The sequence below is a fragment of the Rhinopithecus bieti genome, unplaced genomic scaffold (assembly GCF_001698545.2).
Source record: "Rhinopithecus bieti isolate Rb0 unplaced genomic scaffold, ASM169854v2 scaffold_1853, whole genome shotgun sequence".
NCBI lineage: Eukaryota > Metazoa > Chordata > Mammalia > Primates > Cercopithecidae > Rhinopithecus > Rhinopithecus bieti.
The window spans coordinates 6252155-6273293 of record NW_016804151.1 but is presented as its reverse complement, the minus strand read 5'-3'; the positions used below and the strand labels follow the sequence as shown (position 1 = coordinate 6273293).

Sequence of the window (21139 nt, the reverse complement as noted above, 5' to 3'; positions counted from 1 at the left end):
CAAGCCAGCCTAGCTTTTTTTTTTTTTTTTTTTGGGGTGAAGTCTGGCTCTGTCACGCAGGCTGGAGGCAGGGGGGGGATCTTGGCTCACTGAAACCTCTGCCTCCCAGGTTCAAGCAATTCTCCTGTCTCACCCTTCAGAGTAGTTGGGATTACAGGCACCCCACCCCCACACCCGGCTAATTTTGTATTTTTAGTAGAGACGGGGGGAGGGGCTTTCACCATGTTGACCAGGCTGGTCTCAAACTCCTGACCTTAGGTGATCTACCTGCCTCGGCCTTCAAAAGTGCTGCGATTATAGGGGTAAGCCACCGTGCCCGGCCCTAGCCTAGCTTTTGTAGCACACAACTGTCTCCTTTTTATACGCCCTAAAGAATCTATTTTTGAACTCCTTGTTTCTGCACTGTCCTTCTTAGTCCAAGACATTCAGGGTGCTTTACTTGTTGTCAAACCAGGGAAAGGAGAAAACTCCTGTGCCTTTCGGGGCCAGTCATTCCCCCACCTCCTCACTCAGGGAACTGTCACACCAGGAACCGCTGAGGGGCACAGCCTGTTTCAGACCAGAAAGGTCGGAGGCCACCCACGGCCCTCAGGATGGCGCCTGCCTGCCTGCCTGGCAACAGTGACCCCTCAGTGCAGTGACAATGGGCCCATTTTCTCCTCTGGATGAACAAGGACGGGGGTTGTTTGTACAAAGGAAAGGCAGGCTGGGGCCTGTCTGTGCTCAAGAATAAACCGGATGATTTCCTGGCCTGGGTCCTTCATCCTTTCATCCTGGCTTGGGGGCAAGAGGGAGGCCCTCTGTGTTATCTGTGCCTCATGGTAGGGTCCTGCTGGGCCAGGTGGAATCTAGGGAGCATGCGCAAAGCACTCTCTACACCGATTGCGTCTAATCTTCGAGTTCCCTGTAGACATAGGCTTTGTCCTCATTTTACAGCTGTGGAAAGTGAGGCCCAGGCCAGGTGTGGGGCTCACGCCTGTAATCCCAACACTTTGGGAGGCTGAGATGGGTGGATCACCTGAGGTCAGGAGTTCGAGACCAGCCTGGCCAACATGGTGAAACCCCCATCTCTCCTAAAAATACTGAAATTAGCCAGGTGTGGTGGCGGGCACCTGTAATGCCAGCTACTCAAGAAGAATTGCTTGAACCCGGGAGACGGAGGCTGCACTGAGTGGAGATCGCACCACTGCACTCCAGCCTGGGCAACAGAGTGAGACTCGGTCTCAGAGAAAAAACAAAAAACAGTAACAACAACAACAACAACAACAAAACCAGAGGCCCAGAGGTGTGAAGGGAACACACTCCAGGTCTGGAGGGCCAGGGCCACTTTCAATTTTGGGGGAAGTTATTGCTCAAATTCTGTTTTCTTTCTTTTTAAAGAGACCAAAGTCTCACTGTTGCCCAGGCTGGAGTGCAATGGTGTGATCACAACTCACTGCAGCCTCAAAATCCTGGGCTTGGCTGGGCACAGTGGCTCACACCTATATAATCTCAGCATTTTGGGAGGCCAAGGCAGGTGGATCACCTGAGGCCAGGAGTTTGAGACCAGCCTGGACAACATGGTGAACCTCCGTTTCTACTAAAAATGCAAAAATTAACCGGGTGTGGTGGCGCATGCCTGTAATCCCAGCTACTCGGGAGTTTGAGACGGGAGAATTACTTGAACCCGGGAGATGGAGGCTGTAGTGAGCCGAGACTGCGCCACTGCAATCCAGTTTGGGTGACAGAGGGAGACTCCCTCTAAAAAAAAAATCCTGGGCTCCTCAGCCTGCCACCTCAGCCTGCCAAGTAGCTGGGACCACAGGCATATGCCACTATGCCTCGCTGAGTTTTTTGCATTTTTTCTAGAGATAAGGTCTCATTACATTGCCCAGGCTGGTCTTGAACTCCTGGCCTCAAGTGATCCTCCTGCATTGGCCTCCCAAGAAATCCTTACTAAACATGTAAAAATGAGATGCCAAAACAGCACTTCAATAATAGTGGTTATATTTTATAGTTCTCTACACAGACCAAAAAAAAAAAAAAAAAATGCTGCTTGTAACACTCATAGACATGAAAGTATTTCCCTGCCTATTTAAATAATTCTGGATTGCAGTGAGCCCTCAGGATTTTGGCAGCCAGATGTCACCATGGTTTCTCATAAAACTGATGATGTTACATCAATGGTGGCTTGAATCAAGACACCAGGTTGCCTGTAACCTACAGATGGGTTTCAGACTCCAAAGGCAACCCCCTTTTTTTTTTTTTTTTGAGACGGAGTCTGGCTCTGCCACTGCCACTCTGCCACCCAGGCTGAAATATGGTGGTATGATCTTGGCTCACTGCAACCTCCGCCTCCAGGGTTCAAGTGAGTCTCCTGCCTCAGCCTCCCGAGTAGCTGGGATTACAGGCATGCACCACCATGCCCAGCTGTTTATTATTATTATTTTTTTTAGTAGAGATGGGGTTTCACCATGTTGGCCAGGCTGGTCTTGAACTCCTGACCTCAAGTGATCCGCCCGCCTCGGCCTCCCAAAGTGCTGGGATTACAGGTGTGAGCCCCTGCGCCTGACCTCTTTTTTAAGTTATTTATTTATTTATTTTTTTGAGACGGAGTCTCACTCTGTCGCTCAGGCTGGAGTGCAGTAGCACGATCTCGGCTCACTGCAAGCTCCACCTCCCGGGTTTACGCCATTCTTCTGCCTCAGCCTCCCGAGTAGCTGGGACTACAGGCGCCCGCCACCTCACCCGGCTAGTTTATTTTTTTTCGTATTTTTAGTAGAGACGGGGTTTCACCGTGTTAGCCAGGATGGTCTCGATCTCCTGACCTCGTGATCCACCCGTCTCGGCTTCCCAAAGTGCTGGGATTACAGGCTTGAGCCACCGCGCAGTTATTTATTTATTTATTGAGACAGAGTCTCACTCTGTTGCCCAGGCTGGGGTGCAGTGGTGTGGTCTTGGTTCACTGCAACCTCTGCCTCCCAGGTTCAAGTGATTCTTTTGCCTCAGCCTCTGGAGTAGCTGGGATTACAGGCGCCCACCACCATGCCTGGCTTTTTTTTTTTTTTTCTTTTTGATATGAAGTCTTGCTCCTGTCCCCCAGTCTGGAGTGCAATGGCGCGATCTCGGCTCCCTGCAACCTCTGCCTCCCAGGTTCAAGCAATTCTCCTGCCTCAGCCTCCCGAGTAGCTGGGATTATAGGCAGGTACCACCATGCCCAGCTAATTTTGTATTTTTAGTAGAGATGGGGTTTCACCATGTTGGCCAGGCTGGTCTCGAACTGCTGACCTCATGATCTGCCCGCCTCGGCCTCCCAAAGTGCTGTTATTACAGGCGTGAGCCACCATGTCTGGCTAATTTTTGTGTTTATAGTAGAGACAGGGTTTCACCATGTTGGCCAGGCTGGTCTCGAACTGCTGACCTCATGATCTGCCCGACTCGGCCTCCCAAAGTGCTGGGATTACAGGTGTGAGCCACCGCGCCTGGCCAGTTTATTTATTTTTTAAGAGGCAGGGTCTTGCTCTGTAACCCAGGCTGGAGTGCAGTGATGCAATCATAGCTCACTGCAGCCTCCAACTCCTGGGCTCAAGCAATCCTCCTGCCTCAGCCTCCCGAGTAGGTGGGATTACAGGAACACACCACCATGCCTGGCTAATTTTTTGTGTTTTTTGTAGAGATGGGGGTTCTCACTATGTTGCACAGGCTGGTCTCAAACTCCTGGGCTCAAGTGATCTTCCTGCCCTGGATTCCCAAAGTGTTAGGATTATAGGCATGAGCCACTGCGCTCAGGCAAGGCAACTTCTGACAATATAATTGTGCTGTGGGCGAGGTAAGGCCAGCCTTGGAGAAGGCTCCGATTGATGATCCTTAGTTCTGGGGGAACGGTGGGTCCCCAAACAGGGCCCATGTTGCAAGTCCTGGGAAACCCACCCGTCTTAGCGGGCAGGTATATCTGACATCTCTGTTGAAGGCCTTCGGTGAGGTGGCTTCATCCCTTGAGGTTTATGTCCGGGATCAGGGCTGCTCCTCCACTTGTGGTCACAACCTCTGGCTCACCACCTTGTCAGGAGCGAGCCCACTAAGTCACATTTCAGGCCTGAAAACCAACAACAAAACATCTGTAAAGACAGAAGTCCTGGGACTGGCTTCTAACGGTCGCCAGTGACAAGCCTTGTGGGGCAGTGAGCAGAGGTGTCCCTCATGCTCAGCTCAGTCCCTGTGGGGTTGCAGGACCTACCCTTGGAGGTGGGCCTGGGCAGGAGGTCTTGGGGCCCCAGGACCTGAGCCTTTTTTTTTTTTTTTTTTTCTTTTGAGATGGAGTCTCGCTCTGTCGCCTAGGCTGGAATGCAGTGGTGCGATCTTGGCTCACTGCAACCTCCACCTCCCGGGTTCCAGAGGTTCTCCTGCCTCAGCTTCCTGAGTAGCTGGAATTACAGGCACCCACCACCATGCCCAGCTAATTTTTGTATTTTTTAGTAGAGACGGGGTTTCACCACATTGGTCAGGCTAGTCTCGAACTCCTGACCTCGTGATCTGCCCACCTCGGACTCCCAAAGTGCTGGGATTACAGGTGTGAGCCACCGCGCCCAGCCCACCTGGGGCTTTTTTGTTGTTGTACAATAGAAACAGGGTCTCTATATGTTCCCCAGGCTGGTCCAAACTCCTGGGCTCAAGTGATCCTCCCACCTAGACCTCCCAAAGTGCTGGGATTTCAGGCATGAGCCGCTGTGGCCGGTCAGAACCTGGGGCCCTTTTTGAACTTTGATTCCTCAGCAATTTTGTCAGCCCTGGCTGGGGCTGCGAAGCCCCCGTGAAGCCCAGAGAGGGAAAGGGACCCGACCAGGGTCACACGGGAATCATGCCTCAAGCCTCCCTAACCACAGACTTATCTCCACTCAGGGCATTTCATCCCGTGCAGGGCAGTGGCCTGCCCCTCCTCCTTGCAGCCACGAAGGGATGCAGTGCCACAGGGATCTGGCTGTGTCCCAGGCCCTGTGGGGCTGGCAGTTGAGTAAGCAGTCAGGCTGGATGCACCCATCCCTCCCCTTCCCCTCCCCTCGCTTCCCCTCTCCCCCCCATCCACTGTCGGCCAGCACAGTGCATTCATGCGGCTGGGCCCCGCCCCGTCTCCAGAGGCACCTCCCACTAGCAACAGTCTCCCTAGGCACGACACAGCTAACAGAAGGCCCGGCAGGCAGGACTCTGGGACAGACGCAGGCCAGGTGAGCGTCTGAACAAGGGGCAGTTGGCCAGGGTGGGCTTGCAGGAGTCCCCACCTTGACCTCTCTCCCTTCCAGCTGCCCAGAGAGCCCAGACCCAGCATGGACGCTGTGGACGCCACCATGGAGAAACTCCGGGCTCAGTGCCTGTCCCGCGGGGCCTCAGGCATCCAGGGCCTGGCCAGGTGAGCTGTCCCCTCTCGCCTTCCTGACCCTGACCCCTGAGACCACTATTCCAACTGTGTCCCCTGTCTCCAGGTTTTTCCGCCAACTAGACCGGGACGGGAGCAGATCCCTGGACGCTGACGAGTTCCGGCGGGGTCTGGCCAAACTCGGGCTGGTGCTGGACCAGGCGGAGGCAGAAGGTGTGTGCAGGAGGTGGGACCGCGACAGCAGCGGGACGCTGGATCTGGAGGAGTTCCTTCGGGCGCTGCGGGTGAGCCTCCACCTCGCAGTCAAGGCGTGTGGCCTGGGCGTGAGGCGACAGAGGATGCTGTGATGTGGAGACAGGGGACTCCTTCCCAAGAGCTGCTAAGAGGCGCCTGCTAGGGGTGACGGCCCCGGTGCTCTGCAGTGTCTTGGGGGTTTGGGTCTGCTACCCAGCACCCCCAGTCACCACCTCCTGTCCTAGCCCCCCATGTCCCAGGCCCGGGAGGCAGTCATCGCAGCTGCATTTGCCAAGCTGGACCGCAGTGGGGACGGCGTAGTGACAGTGGATGACCTCCGCGGGGTGTACAGTGGCCGTGCCCACCCCAAGGTGCGCAGTGGGGAGTGGACCGAGGACGAGGTGCTGCGCCGCTTCCTGGACAACTTCGACTCCTCTGAGAAGGACGGGCAGGTGGGTGTCTGCGCAGGGGGTCCCCTCCCCTGGCAGTTCCTGGGCCGCCCCCTCACGGCCCTCTGTTTCCAGGTCACGCTGGCAGAATTCCAGGACTACTACAGCGGCGTGAGTGCCTCCATGAACACAGATGAGGAGTTCGTGGCCATGATGACCAGTGCCTGGCAGCTGTGAGCAGCTCCGGGCTTAGCCCTGCTGCCCTGGCCTTTCACGCCCCACCCCCGCTGGAGACCTCACTTCCCTGGGCCTCTTCTCTCTTGGGCAGCCACACCACAGAGTGGGGAGGGGCAGGTAGGGCAATGGAGGCTGCAAGACCGGCTAGACCAGGTCCCTGCTGGGCCACCAGGGGGAGGTGGGACAAAGGTCCTGAGTCACTGGCTCAGGACCCCAGGGAGAAAAGCTGTCCCCACCCACGCCATGCTGACCTGAGGCCTTGCAGCCCCTGCGGATGCCCCCGCCAAGGTCCCCTGATCCCCCCACCCGGCCTGCTGCTCCCCACCCCTCCCTTGTACGTCCCCCAGGAAGCCAGGCGACCCCGGGTGGGAGGCTGTGTGTGGAGGCTATCCTGGAAGGCAGTCTGGACCTGCCCATGTGTGGAGCGACGGGCAAGGGGGCATCCTAACCTCAGAAACCAAAAAAAAAGCCTTTGAGAAAAACATCTGTAAAACATCAACCCCCAATCAGAAGATAGCAATGGGGAATAAAATAGTAGTTCACATGTCCAGCGAGCCCCGTGTCTACACTCTCATGAGCAGCCTGAGGCTGGGAGCCCTGGGCGGGGGCAGAAGACCTGCAGGGCCCTGCAGCGGGGGTTGGGGGTAAAGTGTGGGTGGCGGTGGAGAGACCAGGGCTGTGGCTGGATTCCAGTGCTGGTGACACGTGGGGTGGGAGCATGAGGCCCCAGGCTGCCGGAGGTCCTGGCCCGGGGAGGTAGAGGCCATTCCTGGTCAGGGGCTTCCTGAGGCCCCTGGCACATGCAGAGGCTGGGGTTTTAGTTAAAAGTTTAATGTAGTTCCCAAATACATTTCATATGACAATCTTACATAAATGTTCCAAAACACATGGGCGTTATCTCGTACTCGTCACTAGCTGGCTAAGGCTTAAAGCAGAGACGTGTGACTGGGTCTCTCGGGAGGGCCTCTGGTTCTTCCCTGGCTCAGGCTTGCTGGGGGCTGTGGGCCAGGGCTCTGGCGACCTAGAGGTGTGGGTGGCACAGCTGCAGGAGGTCTTCTCTTAACCCTCCGAGGGTGGGGCTGGGAGATTTCCTCTGAAGTCCCAAAGAGGCCCTGTGCCCAGGGGACCTCCTCCTCAGCCTCCCTAGGTGGGTGGTGCCAGCTGGCTCTTGGCCACACCCCAGGGTCAGGGGGGCACAGGCGTCCACTCCAGTGTGCTGCGTGCTTGTGAGACCGCCTATTCTGGGACCAGCCCCCTGGCTCTTCCACCAAGACCTGGTGAGGGTACCCCTCTGCCTCTCAGAAGCCCCTGGCCCTGGACAGTCCTGGGGGCAGTGACACCTGCGGCTGGGGAAGGGATGGCCAACAGCGGGAAGCAGTTTGCGCCTGGTGCCTGATGATGGTGAACCACGTGACAGATGGAGACAGGAGTCAGGGGACCCTGGGGACCCTTCCAGGTCCAGTGACCTTTTCCTAGATAGGCACTCTCCAGGCCTAGGACAGACAGGGCCCCAACTCATCACCCCGTGACTCAGCCTGGAGGTACCTGGGGTGGGAAACAAGTGACCCCCCTCAACCTCAGAGGCCAGAACCACAGGTCGGGGACAGGGACCTCAACGGAGCTGTGCCTGCTCAACGCTCGAGAGCATATTAACCTAAGAAACCAAAACAAAGCCTTTGAAAATAAAAAGAAAAAAAGATGTAAAATATACACCCCCAATCAGGGAGGGGAAGTGGGAAATGAAGATAGTAGTTAACAGCATGTCCAATGGGCCCAGTGTCTACACTCAGAGCAGTCCCCAGGCTGGGCGGGGGTCCCAGGACTATAGTCGGGGAGTCCCAGGCAGGGGTAGAGGGCCAGCTGCTCCCCACAAGGGCGGGGCCCCGCAGCAGGGAGGGAAGGGTGTGGGCAGCGGAGAAGCCAGGGGCTCTGGCTGGACCCAGAGGCTGGCGACACGCAGGGTGAAGGAACGAGGTCTCCAGTCCCAGTGAGAAGCCGTGACAAGTCTTAATGTGCCATTTCAATTCGAAGGAGGGGAGGGAGGAAATGTTCTTGTTTGTTTCACTCATCAATATGATGAGGTCTCATGTCCCAAACCACATTCAGGCAGTTCCCGAGTCTGCTTTTGAACAGGACGTGCGGGTCCAGACTGTGGCCGGCCCAGCGGGGTGTGTGGTTCCCGGCCCCGCACCTGGACGCTGCCTGCGGGGTGGGGGTGGGTGGGCGGGCGGACAGACGGACAAAGCAGCAGCCTGGTGTGCAGCCGGGCTCCCGGCCGCTATGTGCTCCCGGTCGTCTGCCCGTCCCCTTCGTCACCAGCACCTGCAGGGAAGCAGCAGCCCTGCGTCAGGATGGAGCCCGCACTTCCCAGGTCTGGCCACCCCCGCCAGGAGATCAGCACTGGATCAAGGATGGTGGGCAGCTCCTTTTATCCCCCCAGGGTAGGGACCACCGAACTCACCAGCTGCAGTGGCCCCTGAAGGAGCCAGGACATCGTCATCGTCGCTGTCATCCTCCTCGTTGGACGGGGCTGCCCCAGGTTCAGGCGCGGGCATCTTGGCCTCCTGCTCCTGCTCCACACGGCTGCGCAGGGCCAGGATGCGGTGGTGCAGGGCCGCATACAGCTGACCCGTGTCCTTGGAGCTGGCCTGGGACGGGAGGAGGGTATGAGACCCCCGGACCCCAGTCCTACCCTCTCCTATCTTCTGCAGAACACAAGTGCCAAGTCCCAAGGTTCAGAGGTGACACTGCCACAAGGCCTTGTAGGGAGACCACTGGCCCCCGGCCCTGGGCCTGCCGGCCTCTCCCTGAAAGGATGCCACCACTCCCAGGTGGCTGGGAGTATCCCAGAGGTCAGGGTTGGTGGACTCGACTGTGACACCATGACACAGGACAGAGGTGACCGCCCCACAGGGCTTTTAGCCTTGAACACATCACAACCCCTCAGCCAAACCCCAGCGGCTTCTCTGGGGTGAGAAGGGGACGAGGACTATGATCTCTATTCCTGAAGGCTGGGACTGGCAGGTCCCATAGTGCTTCTGGTGTCCCAGGCAGCACCTGAGGCCCCTCCCTGCTCCCCTCCCCACCGTCCTGCTTATCTGTGTGCCCAGGAACCCCCACATAGCCGGCGGGATGAGGGGTCCCAGATGCACCCGAGTGGCTGGCTCACCGAGATCAGGAAAACCTTCACGCCCTGGTCCTCAGTGTCCATGGCTGTGATGCGGATGCTCTTCTCGCTGGCCTTGTCGATCTGCATCTGGGCCCAGAGCTTGGTGTTGAGGATCAGTCGCAGGCTCCCCTGGGTCCGCATCACTGCAACCAGCAAGGCCACTCAGCCCTGGACCCCACCCTGGCCACCTCCCAAACAGCCAGCTCTGAGAGCCAACACAGTCCAGAGGGAAAGCAACATCACCGCGCAAAAGCCCAAGATCCTCCCAGGACCTACCCACAGAGCAAGACTTCTCCCTGAGGCCAGCCCTGGCACACCTGCTCCCGGGGCGGGCTCCTCCTCCCCAAGCTGGACCACTGAAGGCCACAACTGTGGGTGGCCACACAGGCTGGTGCTGCAGATTAGTGGCCAGAGGCCACATGCAGTTTGTGGGAGGTTGTGTTTGGTCCACACAAGGGGGCACCAGGATGGCAGTTCCCTTGGAGAAGGGGGGATGAGACAGGAGCACGGGGTGGGCTGCGGGAGGCAGGGACTGATACTCAAGGTGTGTGCACTTCCTGTGTGTGTGAGACATCGGCCTCCATGGGAGTCCACGCCCTTCTGACTGGCCTCCCCCGAGTGGGCCAGCCCTGCCCTCTGGTTTCCTTAGGAGAAGGCAGAGTAGGACCATAGCTTAGCGCTTCCATGGAGAGGGGACAAGAGGACTGAGGGCAGCAGATTACGGAGGGAAATGGGAGAGCCTTGACTCTCTAGAGGATGGAACACCCCCGCACCAGGCCTGGGCCCACCCCATGGACTCAGCCAAGCCCCTATCTTCCCACTGGAGCAGGCCTGGAGAGGGTCAGAAACTTGACCCCTGCCCTGGCTCAGCAAACAGATTTCCCTGAGCCCAGGTGCCCACCTCAGAGGCCGAGTGGGAGAAAGACGGGGGTGATTTTGCTCTCCCTGAGGCTGGGGAGGGCACTGCTACCACGGGGCTACAGGCTGATGACTCAGGCAGAGGGGATGACCTGGGGGCTCAGCGCTCTATGCCCTCTCCTTCCACTGACATTTGAACATTTCCACGAGACAAAAGGAAAAACACAAGATGTCCATGAGGCTGGGCACGGTGGCTTATGCCTCTAATCCCAGGACTCTGGGAGGCCGAGGTGGGCGGATCACCTGAGGTCAGGAGTTTGAGACAAGCCTGACCAACGTGGAGAAACCCTGTCTCTACTCAAAGTATAAAAAAATTAGCCAGGCTTGGTGGTGGGTGCCTATAATCCCAGCTGCTCGGGAGGCTGAGGCAAGAGAATCGCTTGAACCTGGGAGGCGGAGGTTGCAGTGGGCCGAGATTGCGCCACTGCACTCCAGCCTGGGCAACAAGAGTGAAACTCCGTCTCGAAAAAAAAAAAAAAAGACATTCATGGGGAACAAAAGAGCAGTCCCAGCCTGCAGGGACACCCTGTCTGTTCTGACTAGGGCTGTGTTTCTGATCGAAGTGCATGAACACTACCCTTCAAGGGGGCCACCTGAGTTACTGCTGGGCCTGAAACCCATATTTATGAAAAGGCCAGAAGATGCTTTGACTCAGGAAGATAAAACAAAAAGATGGTCCCAGCGCAGTGGCTCACGCCTATAATTCCAGTGCTTTGGGAGGCTGAGGTGGGAGGACTGTTTGAGGCCAGGAGCTCAAGACCAGGCTGGGCAACATAGGGAGACCCCATCTCTACAAAGACAAAAATAAAAAATCAGCCAGACGTGGTGGTGTGTGTCTGTAGTCCCAGCTACTCAGGAGGCTGAGGTGGGAGGATCACTTGAGCCCAGGAATTTGAGGCGACGATCACGCCACTGCACTCCAGCCTGGGTGATGGAGTGAAATCACTTTTAGAAAGAAAAAAAAGGACACGCCCACATTTCAAGTGTGCACACACGGGCTGATTTCCCTAACTGGGCGTGTGTATGCAGGTACTCCAAGCTAAACGTCCACCAATAGGGAAAAGTCCATTAACTGTCAGTGGAATATTAACATGAAAGTTTTTCAAAAACAGTATACTTTATTTTTTTCGAGACAGAGTCTTGGTCTGTCGCTCAGGCTAGAGTGCAGTGGCTCAATCTTGGCTCACTGCAACCTCCGCCTCTCAGGTTCAAGCAATTCTCCTGCCTCAGCCTCCCTGAGTAGCTGGGATTACAGACATCTATCACCACGCCTGGCTAATTTTTGTATTTTTAGTAGAGACAGGGTTTCGCCATGTTGCCCAGGCTGGTCTTGAACTCCTGACCTCAAGTGATCCACCCACCGCGGCCTCCCAAAGTGCTGGGATTACAGGCGTGAGCCACCATGCCCGGTCAAAATTTCTCTTTATCAAGAGATTAGACTTGACGTTTGATTTTGTTTTCCTTTCTATCATAAACCTGCCACTTTCACTGTCAGAAAATCAGTTTAAAAACTTCCACAGACTTTTGTCCATTTTGACACTAAGAGAGTCACGGACAAGCTGGCAGCTGGAGCCAGTGTGCAAGGGTGGTGTTGAGGGCTGTGTGCAGGGAGTGGGTTTGGGGGGCAGCTCTCATGGGGGACCAACTCTGTGCCTTGACTCTCACAAAGGTAGGGTCAGGATCTCCCCAGCTTCGTTCCCTTTGGAGTTGCACAGTCCCCAGTCCTCCTGCGGCCACAGCCCAGCCCTCTGCAGCTCACCTAGTCGGGACTGTAGCGTGCCGTCATCCGTGGATGCCATGTCATTGAGTCTGAGCAGCCCCCGGCCTCTCTCCACCCAGGACTGTGAGGTCTTATCGAAGACAAACAGCTTGCACTGCATCTGGAACACAGTAGCCGCTGGTGAGCAGAGACCCCAGCTGGTGTCCTGCTGCAGCCACACCCTAAGAGTCACCCTTTAGCCTGTGTGGACTGCCAGGGCTGGCCAATGATGGCCTGGGGGGGGGGGCCACCTTCGTCAGTGTTTTTGTCCTGCCCTCAAGCTAGAACAGGCTTTACGTTGTAAAAGGAGTATCGGAAATTAAAAGAATCACTAAGGAAATGAAAAGCAAAACAACAGTGAGAAACCTCTCTGCGCACTCTAGGATGGCTGTACCCACGTGGGGAAGCTGGAACCCTCACACACTGCCGGTGGGAAGGCCGCACGGTGCCACTGCTGTGGAAGAGAGTCTGGCAGCTCCTCAAAGTGCTCAACAATTCCATTCTTCGGTATGTACCCAAGAGAAATGGAACATCTGTTCGTGTTCACACACAGATCGCACATGAACACGCACAGCAGCATCATTCACCGTAGCCCAGCCTCAAGGAGGAATGGACCGACACATGTGGCCCGTCCCCACAGTGCATCTCATTCAGTCTTAAGGAAGAATGAGGCTCCAACCCCTGCCGCAAGGTGGATGAACCCCTGGCTCAGCGAGAGAAGCCAGACACGAAAGGCCACATAGTGCATTGACACCATTTATATGAAATGTCAAGGACACACGCAAAAACCAGAGACAGGAAGCGGATTTGTGGCTGCCAGGGGCTGGGGAGGGAGGAGGAGTGACTGCAAACGGACGATGCTCTTTCTGGGGGAATGGGACAGTGTTCTTTTTGGGGGCAAAATGTACATTAGATTGTGGTGAAAGTTGTCTAACTCTGCGAATATACTAGAAACCACGGAATTGTATGCTTTAAAAGGGTGGATTATATAGCATGTGTACTGTATTTCAATACAGCGGTTGTGTATATATAAACAAAGAAAAATACAAGACAGACACCCCTACATGGCTTTCCACATACCCGCTAAGTCAATCTCTTTCCACATGAACAGGTTACAAAATGTAAGTGAGGAAAAAAAAGCAGTGTTCTTAAAAACCCCACAATACGCCACCCGGTTTACAGACACAGACACATGCTTATGTGCCACAGGAGAGGAAGCAGATGGATGCTGCCCAACCTGGATGGTGTGGCCTCAGGAGGAGGGGATGGGGGATGCCAACAGGGGACAGTGGGATGGAAGCTCTGGCTGCACCTGATTTTTTTCCCTACGAAGACACCACAGGATGCCAGGTGACAAATACAGTTGTCAGCTCTGGGTTACAAGAGATGTTTGTTATGACAGTCTTTGTCATTCCCTGAACCATCAAGAATGTTTCAGGCTGGGCGCGGGGGCTCACGCCTGTAATCCAGCACTTTGGGAGGCCAAGACGGGTGGATCACATGAGGTCAGGAGTTTAAGACCAGCCTGGCCAACAGGATGAAACTCCGTCTCTACTAAAATACCAAAATTAGCTGGGTGTGGTGGTGCACCCCTGTAATCCCAGCTACTCAGGAGACTGAGGCACGAGAATCTCTTGAACCCAGGAAGCAGAGGTTGCAGTGAGCCAAGATCGTGCCACTGCACTCCAGCCTGGATGACAGAGTAAGACCCTGTCTCAAAAAAAATTAAAACAAAACAAAGAGTGTCTCAAACAGATTCTCCTCCTCTGAAACCAAAGACATGCAAGAAACCCCTTGCAGAGAGAGCCTAAGCTCTCTCTACAAGCGCCACCAACAAAGTCCCAGAGCGTAGGGCCAGTGGCCCCTCTGTCATCTCAGTGGCAGGCCTCTGTCCTCAGAGGATGTGCGCCCAGCCCTCGGGGTTGGACCCCAGGTGCATGGAAGACCCAGGGCCATCGAGGAGGGGCTGGCCCCTCACCTGTAACACATTGCTCTCCGCCTCCTCCCCGGTGATGACTTCCACTTTTTCCAACAAACACTTCCGCGCTGTTGCCTTGGTGTAGGCGGCTGCCGACTCGGCCAGGGACTCTGAAAAGTTATTGGCCAAAAAGACTGACTAATTATTTGGCAAGGGGAGAGCGTGCAGCTCACAGGAGATGAGAGGGTCGGTTCTGGTCTCAAGGATGCCAGCTGCCCCTGGCAGGCCTGACCTGGCAACCCAAGTGGTCCCTAGACACAGCCAGGGCACACGGTCTCAGAAGCTGCAGGGAGACCATCTGGGGGCCAAGTGTGGCCCTAGACTCTCCTGTTCCTGCTGAGCAGAGGACAGGGGGACAGTGAGGGACTCCTCCACGCCTGCTGTCTGCGCCTCCCCACCCTCCCCACAGCCACAAGGCGACACAGCCCCTCGAGTTCATTATCATAAACCCCTGTCTCTGCTCACTGCAAGGCAGGACCCTGGAGGTCACGGCCCTGGCTTAGTAGCTGGTTCACGTGTGGTCGTTACTGCTGCGGGAGTTGGGCCCCTTATCCCTCCCGGCTGGGGGTATGAATGGACCCAGCATCCCCTCATCATCCCCCAAGATGACCTACCATGAGCCCCATGCAGTGGTGGGATGGTAACGTACCTTTCTCAGGGGTGGCCTCCTGGGACGAGGATTCAGACCCTGACTCGACAGCTGCATTTTCCCTGTTGGCATCTGAACTGACCTCGTTTAATTTAGGGGGGCTCTGCAGGCATACAAGGAAGAGGGAGCTTGTGTGGTCCTTCAGCTGCAGCTCTGAGCACCTCTCTGCCTGGCCCCCAACACCCTGCTGCCCCCAGCACTCCTGCCCGCTCCTGGTGACACCCTGAACTGCCTGGGAGCTCTCCACGTGGTCCCTCAGGCATCAGCAGGGGGTGAGTGCCACCAGCCGACAGTCCCCTCGGACCACACTGGACACTCCGTCTGGGTGAGGCAAGACTTTGACTATTTCATTGAAATAGAAAAAAGGCAGCGTGGCCATAAAGGAAGAGAAGCTGCAGAGTCCTTAATGCGGCATAACTCAAGCAGCTAGAGTGACCAGGCAGCTCAGGACAGGCCCTCACGCAGTCATAGTGGAGCTGGGTGGAATCAGGAAGAAAAAGGAACACATGTAAAGAGGTAGGCAAGCCATTCTAGAACCCTCTCCCAGGCTGGCTGGGCTCCTGGGAATGGAGACGGGCCTTCCTTGCACAAAAGGCCTTGGCCGCAGTTATGCTCACAGGAGCAGGGAGGCCGGCAGCCCTGTCCCACACGACTTTTGTCAGTTGGCCTGGTGGGGAGGAACCGTGGACTCCGACTGTCAGCAGGGCCCTGCAGCCTCCAGGGAAGCCCATCTTGGGATGAAGCTGGCCCTGGTCAGCAGAGAGGAGCTGGGAAGAGTGAATGCCAGCTCCTGGGCAGCCAGTGGCCCTGGCCAGTTTTCACGCCAAGTCTGAGCAGGGTCTTCCCTCTCTCACTTGTGACTGAAGCCATCCCCATCTCACAAAGGACAACACAGCAGTCCCGCGCTCCATGTCCCCTCGATCTGGGGCTGATGCCAAGCACCTCTGGTCCCCAAGAACATTCCCAACATGGCCACTCACCAAAACTCGCTCGCTCATGTTCTGGCCAAATACAAATTTGTTGCTGGAGGCGTCGGCACTATTGGTTGAGTTCTCTAAACTGAAGAGAAGATGTGCCGTGAGTGTGGGGGCGTCATGTGGGAATGTGGCTAGGCAAATGTGTGGGCACCCATGGAGACACTGGTGCAGAGGGCACAGTGGAGGGGTCTCCCCTACTGTGCACAGGGTGGCGTGTCAGAGGCAGGACGCCACATGCCTCCCTGTGCCATTGGAAACATGAACCCTTAGCTCGCTCTGATGGAGGGACCCACAGCATGAGGGAAGCCACCTTCCACCTGCTCGGCCCGCTCATCTCCCAGGCGGGACATGCTTTCTTCTGAGATACCTGGAGGGGCAGCTGGGCCGTGGGTAGCAGCCACGCCAATCAAGGGCATGCTGAGGTCTTTGCCCCAAGTGCCCAAACCCAGGATAAGGAGGCGCCTCTAGCCTGCTCTGTTCTGCTCTGGGCATGAGGTCCGCGAGACAGAGGGCACACTCCAAGGGCTGGGCTGTATCCTCCATGGGCCCCTGGACAAGCCCACAGAACTCTGGTCCTGTCTCAGGCGTCCAGTGAATCACAGAACAAGGCCTACAATCCTGGCCCACCCACGGTTGTGCCCAGAGTGGGGAATGAGAGACGGGCCCAAGAGCAACCTGGATTGTGGGTCTGAGTCAGGCACGGGGACCACAGACCCTTCTGTGGCAGAAGCCCTTGCGGCCACCTGCATCCCCATGCTAGGCTGGCTGCTGAGCCTGAGACACACACCTGGAACTGATATACTGAAGGAAATAGTTCGTTGCAGTTGGCGTGTCTGCGCTGGGGTGTCCAGCATTCTCCATGTCGGCTTCGTCCACGCTCTCATTGATCAGCTGGGAATGAGACAAAGTGCTCAGTAATCGGGGGTAGGGTGCGGGGTGGGGTGGTGTCTGCAGAGCCCCTGAGCTGCATGGAGCTGCCGGGAGTCATGAGCCCTCTCCTGCACCCGCCTGGGTGTGCACGTGCACATGCTGGGGGGCAGGGCTGTAATCAACTCCACCACCTTTTGCTTTAACAGTTAAGATGGAGAGAGAGCTCATGAGGCTTCAGGGAGCCTTTTCCGCCTCGTTATAAAACCACGCCTAAGCTGGCCTCTTGGTCAACGCTTCATAGGGAGAACACAACGTTATAAAGTTGGTGTTTTGGGGGGTTTACTATGAACATGATAGAAACAGCATTTCTTGAGGGCCTCTTTCCTACCAGTTGCTATGCTGAGTCTGTCAAATGCATGATCTGCTTTAATCCTCATGAGGCCTGAGAGGGGGATGTTAGGGACCAACAAGGAAGCAGAGGCTCAGAGGGTTAAGAAACCACGGCTCTGGCTGGGCGCAGTGGCTCATGCCTGTAATCCCAGCACTATGGGAGGCTGAGGCTGGGGGGAATCACTTGAGGTCAGTAATTCGAGACCAGCCTGGCCAACATGGAGAAACCCCACCTCTACTAAAATTACAAAAATTTAGCTGGGTGTGGCAGTGGGTGCCTGTAATCCCAGATATTTGGGAGGCTGAGGCAGAAGAATCACCTGAACCCGGGAGGTGGAGGTTGCAGTGAGCAGAGATCAAGCCACTGCACTCCAGCCTGGGTGATACAGCAAGGCTCCGTGTCCAAAGGAAAAAAAAGAATCCATGGCTTCACGTTTGCCCTGGAAGGAGAGGCTGGGATTTGACTGAGACTGTGAAGTGCACGTAGGTCTCTGACTTTTGCAAGAAGCCGACCCCACCAAATTCAAAGCAGCCGTCTCCCCAGACTCAAGGCAGAGATTCCACAGGGCCTGAGCTCCACGGGCCAAGCCCTTCTCCGCCTCTTGCCCTCCTTTCCTCCTTGGAGGGAGCAGCCCCTGAGGGACTCATTATTTCGCCTAAAGCCATGGCGACAGCAACATCAACTTTCCATGCTTCTCGACTTGGGCTTCTGTTGGACGGTAACAGAAAGGAAAGCAGAAAACACGAGCCGGTGCTTTCTGCATGCTAGAGAGGTTTTTGTTGATTTCGAGGGCCCTCCCCGTCGACACTACTGACATATTGCCATGGGGCCCAGATCATTCCCTGTGGTGTGGCTATCCTGGGCACTGCAACGGGTGGAGTGGCATCCCTGGCCTCCAGAAGTACCTCCCAGTTGTGACAACCACAAATGTCTCTAGACACAGCCACCGATGCCGCCTCTCGGGCTCTCAAAGAAACTTCTGGCCAGTGGAGTTTCTAGAGATGCTGTAGCACATTCCATGTCTGTGGCTGAGAAAGGTGGTGCTGGCTGACCCTGGTCTTCCTAGAGTCCCAGTGCATGGTCCAGGGCCACTGTTCCCAACCACTGCCAGCCCTTCCCCACCCCACAGTCTCCAAACTAGGACCACATGCCTGGAGGGCAGCCAAGAGGTGGCAGATGCTTTGCTCCTTTTCAGGAGAGAAGACTGTTGTCATCACCCCACCCTGCCCCACTTAAAAAAAAATAAGGTAACAGTTCTTAATGGGGGCGATTCTACTCCACAGGGAATACTGGCCACGTCTGGGGACACTTGTCGTTGTCAGATGTCAGGAGCATTGGGTGGGTGGAGGCCAGGGATGCTGCTCAGCAACCTGCAGTGTCCAGGGTGACTCCTCAGAAACTAGGAATGGTCCAGCCATAATGCTGCTAGTGTTGAAATGGAGAAGCCAGGAACAGAAACCTCTGGGCAGAGCTGAGAACACTGGACCATGCTGTCTTTCTTCTCTGCTATGAAAGCCTGAGGCCTCAGGTTCAGTCACCTCCCCTGTCCCCTGCTACCATGAGTACCAGGGACCCTGACTTGAGAAGCCACTGCAGGTGAGGGCTCCAAAGCCTGGGCCGCTGGTGGGGAATTGCCAGGGCCCAGCACACGCACACCAGCAGTTGACTATGCCGGGAGCCATGGGGCTGCCTCACTAACACCTTCTTTGTCCCACGTTTCCCCTCCCCTGTTAAAAGGAAAATCTACTGACTTGCCTGCTGTTGAACCTGGGGAAGGCATAAAAAGTCAATGCGCTGGTTCAACAGCTCACATACCTTAACTCTGTCCCTCAAGTTCTGCCCAAATACAAAGGCTTGCTGTGTGGCGGGGTCTTTTTTCTCACAGGCTTCCTCTTCAGAGGCATTGCTGGACTCATTTTTCTGGGGCTCTTTCTCCTATCAAAAACAAAAACAAAACAGAGTAATCAAAACCAGTGCCACACTTGGCCCAGACGGATGCCCAGTAATCCCACACCAGGTCATGTACTCCACGCGTCTCCTCTGCACGTGCCTGCAGTCCCAGCTACTCAGGAGGCTGAGACAGGAGGACTGCTTGAGCCTGGGAGTTGCAGTGAGCTGAGATCACACCACTGCACTCCAGCCTGGGTGAGAGAGCAAGAACCTATCTCCAAACAACAAAAAAGAAACACCTGTGCCATGCAGAAGCCTTGGTGCCGGCAGAGGACAGGAAATAACCTAGATGCTCATCATTAGCTGAGGAACAAAGTAATTTACGCTAGAAAATATGGGGAAAAAAAGTACAGCACAGCTGTTACCACCGAGAGGGAGGTAGACCTCTGACACACCTACAATACACGGATCAGAGAAGAGAGCAGCTTGTGGGACACAGAAGTGCGATTCCATTTCTGTTAAAGCAAACCCAGTCCCGTGTGTGTGTGTGTGTGTGGTGTGTGTGCTGTGTGTGGGGTATGTGTGGTGTGTGTGTGTATGTGTGGTATGTGTATGTGGTGTATGTGGTGTCTGGTGTGTGTATGTGATATGTGTATGTGGTGTGTGGTATGTATGGTGTGTATGTGTGGTGTGTGCGTGGGGGTATGTGTGTGGTGTGTGTGTTTTGTGTATGTGCTGTGTGTGGTATGTGTATGTGCTGTGTGTGGTATGTGTATGTGGTGTGTGGTATGTGTGCGTGTGTTATGTGTATGTGGTGTGTGTGTGCATGTGTGGTGTGTGCGTGTGGTATGTGTATGTGGTGTGTGTGTATGTGTGTGGTGTGTGCGTGTGGTATGTGTATGTGGTGTGTGTGTATGTGTGGTGTATGTGTGTGTTATGTGTATGTGGTGTATGTGGTATGTGGTGTATGTGGTGTGTGTGTGAGATATGTGTATGTGGTGTGTGGTATGTATGGTGTGTATGTGTGGTGCGTGTGTGGGGGTATGTGTGGTGTGTGTGTTTTGTGTATGTAGTGTGTGTATGTGTATGTGGTGTGTGTGCATGTGGTATGTGTGGTGTATGTGTGTGTGCGTGTGTTATGTGTATGTGGTGTGTGTGTGGTGTGTGCGCGTGTGGTATGTGTGGTGTGTGTGTGGTATGTATGTGGTGTGTGTGTGTGTGTGGTGTGTGTGCGTGTGGTATGTGTGGTGTGTGTGTGTGTGGTGTCTGTGTTGAGGAATGCTCAGGAAAATAAGCCGGCAGAGAATTCAAGCCACTGACAGAGCTTACTGGGGGCCCTCTCAGCTGGAGGGTGGGTTCCACTTGTTACTTTTTTTTTTTTTTTTTTTTGAGACGGAGTCTCGCTCTGTCGCCCAGGCTGGAGTGCAGTGGCCGGATCTCAGCTCACTGCAAGCTCCGCCTCCCAGGTTTACGCCATTCTCCTGCCTCAGCCTCCTGAGTAGCTGGGACTACAGGCGCCCGCCACCTCGCCCGGCTAATTTTTTGTATTTTTTAGTAGAGACAGGGTTTCACCGTGTTAGCCAGGATGGTCTCGATCTCCTGACCTCGTGATCCGCCCGTCTCGGCCTCCCAAAGTGCTGGGATTACAGGCTTGAGCCACCGCGCCCGGCCCCACTTGTTACTTTCTAGGATTTCCATTTTGTGTAAATATTTTCAACATGCAGGCATGACTTTTGTAACTAAATATCCTAAGACCAAATGCATTTATCTTGAGATAATGGAATATGAAGTTGCTAGTAATTTCTATATGTCTTTCTTATACTACATGATAAAAAAGGTGTTGTAGAATTTGAAAAGAAATTTTAAAAGGCTTTTGGTAGGTCTCTGGGAATGTGTACAGTGGACATGAACATGAGGTAGGGAGCGTTTTCCTGGGAGATGTTGTGAAGGGACCTGACAACCATGAACTCGGAGGTGAGAAAGGCTACAGGCAGCTTCTGACTGCCTCAGCGTGTCCAGCGGGCAGGGAAGCCTATAGAGTCACAGTGCCAGGCCCAGAATCAGTGGATCACAACACTGAGGGCACTTTCTGGTCCAACTGTGAAGAAAGTGAAGAGTTTAAATGTTTCTCTACTGTGCTCCCTAGAAATTCTGCTATTGCTGACTTCATGCTGCATCCTTGTGCCTGTGCAAGAGTGAACGTGGCTTTTAAAAATTAAACACACACCGTGTTTAGCGACCTGGAAGTCCTCAGAGGATGGGCTAATCCCCAGCCCCACTGGGGCTGCCTGCAGACCGTGGGGGGACGCACTTCTGGCAGAAACACTC

At 55.2% G+C, this 21139-nt stretch overlaps 2 protein-coding genes across 12 annotated transcripts in view; one reads left to right on the top strand and one right to left on the bottom strand.

Moving 5' to 3' along the window:
* Positions 1-6758, top strand: part of CAPS (calcyphosine) — a 14086-nt gene extending 7328 nt beyond the window's left edge. Inside the window, exons 2-6 of the mRNA XM_017867033.1 lie at positions 5144-5201; positions 5277-5383; positions 5457-5634; positions 5830-6036; positions 6109-6758. Of these exons, the coding sequence (XP_017722522.1) occupies positions 5144-5201; positions 5277-5383; positions 5457-5634; positions 5830-6036; positions 6109-6210 (652 nt within the window). The 3' untranslated portion in view covers positions 6211-6758. The remainder of the gene's footprint in view (positions 1-5143; positions 5202-5276; positions 5384-5456; positions 5635-5829; positions 6037-6108) is intronic.
* A 267-nt stretch (positions 6759-7025) lies between these two features.
* Positions 7026-21139, bottom strand: part of RANBP3 (RAN binding protein 3) — a 63728-nt gene continuing 49614 nt past the window's right edge. For all 11 annotated transcript variants that reach the window (XM_017867023.1, XM_017867025.1, XM_017867027.1 and 8 more), the window contains 9 exons: positions 18737-18856; positions 16448-16551; positions 15664-15742; positions 14684-14786; positions 14035-14144; positions 12057-12177; positions 9380-9522; positions 8672-8858; positions 7026-8532 (listed from right to left, as the gene is read on the bottom strand). In XM_017867023.1, the coding sequence (XP_017722512.1) occupies positions 8489-8532; positions 8672-8858; positions 9380-9522; positions 12057-12177; positions 14035-14144; positions 14684-14786; positions 15664-15742; positions 16448-16551; positions 18737-18856 (1011 nt within the window). In that variant the 3' untranslated portion in view covers positions 7026-8488. The remainder of the gene's footprint in view (positions 8533-8671; positions 8859-9379; positions 9523-12056; positions 12178-14034; positions 14145-14683; positions 14787-15663; positions 15743-16447; positions 16552-18736; positions 18857-21139) is intronic.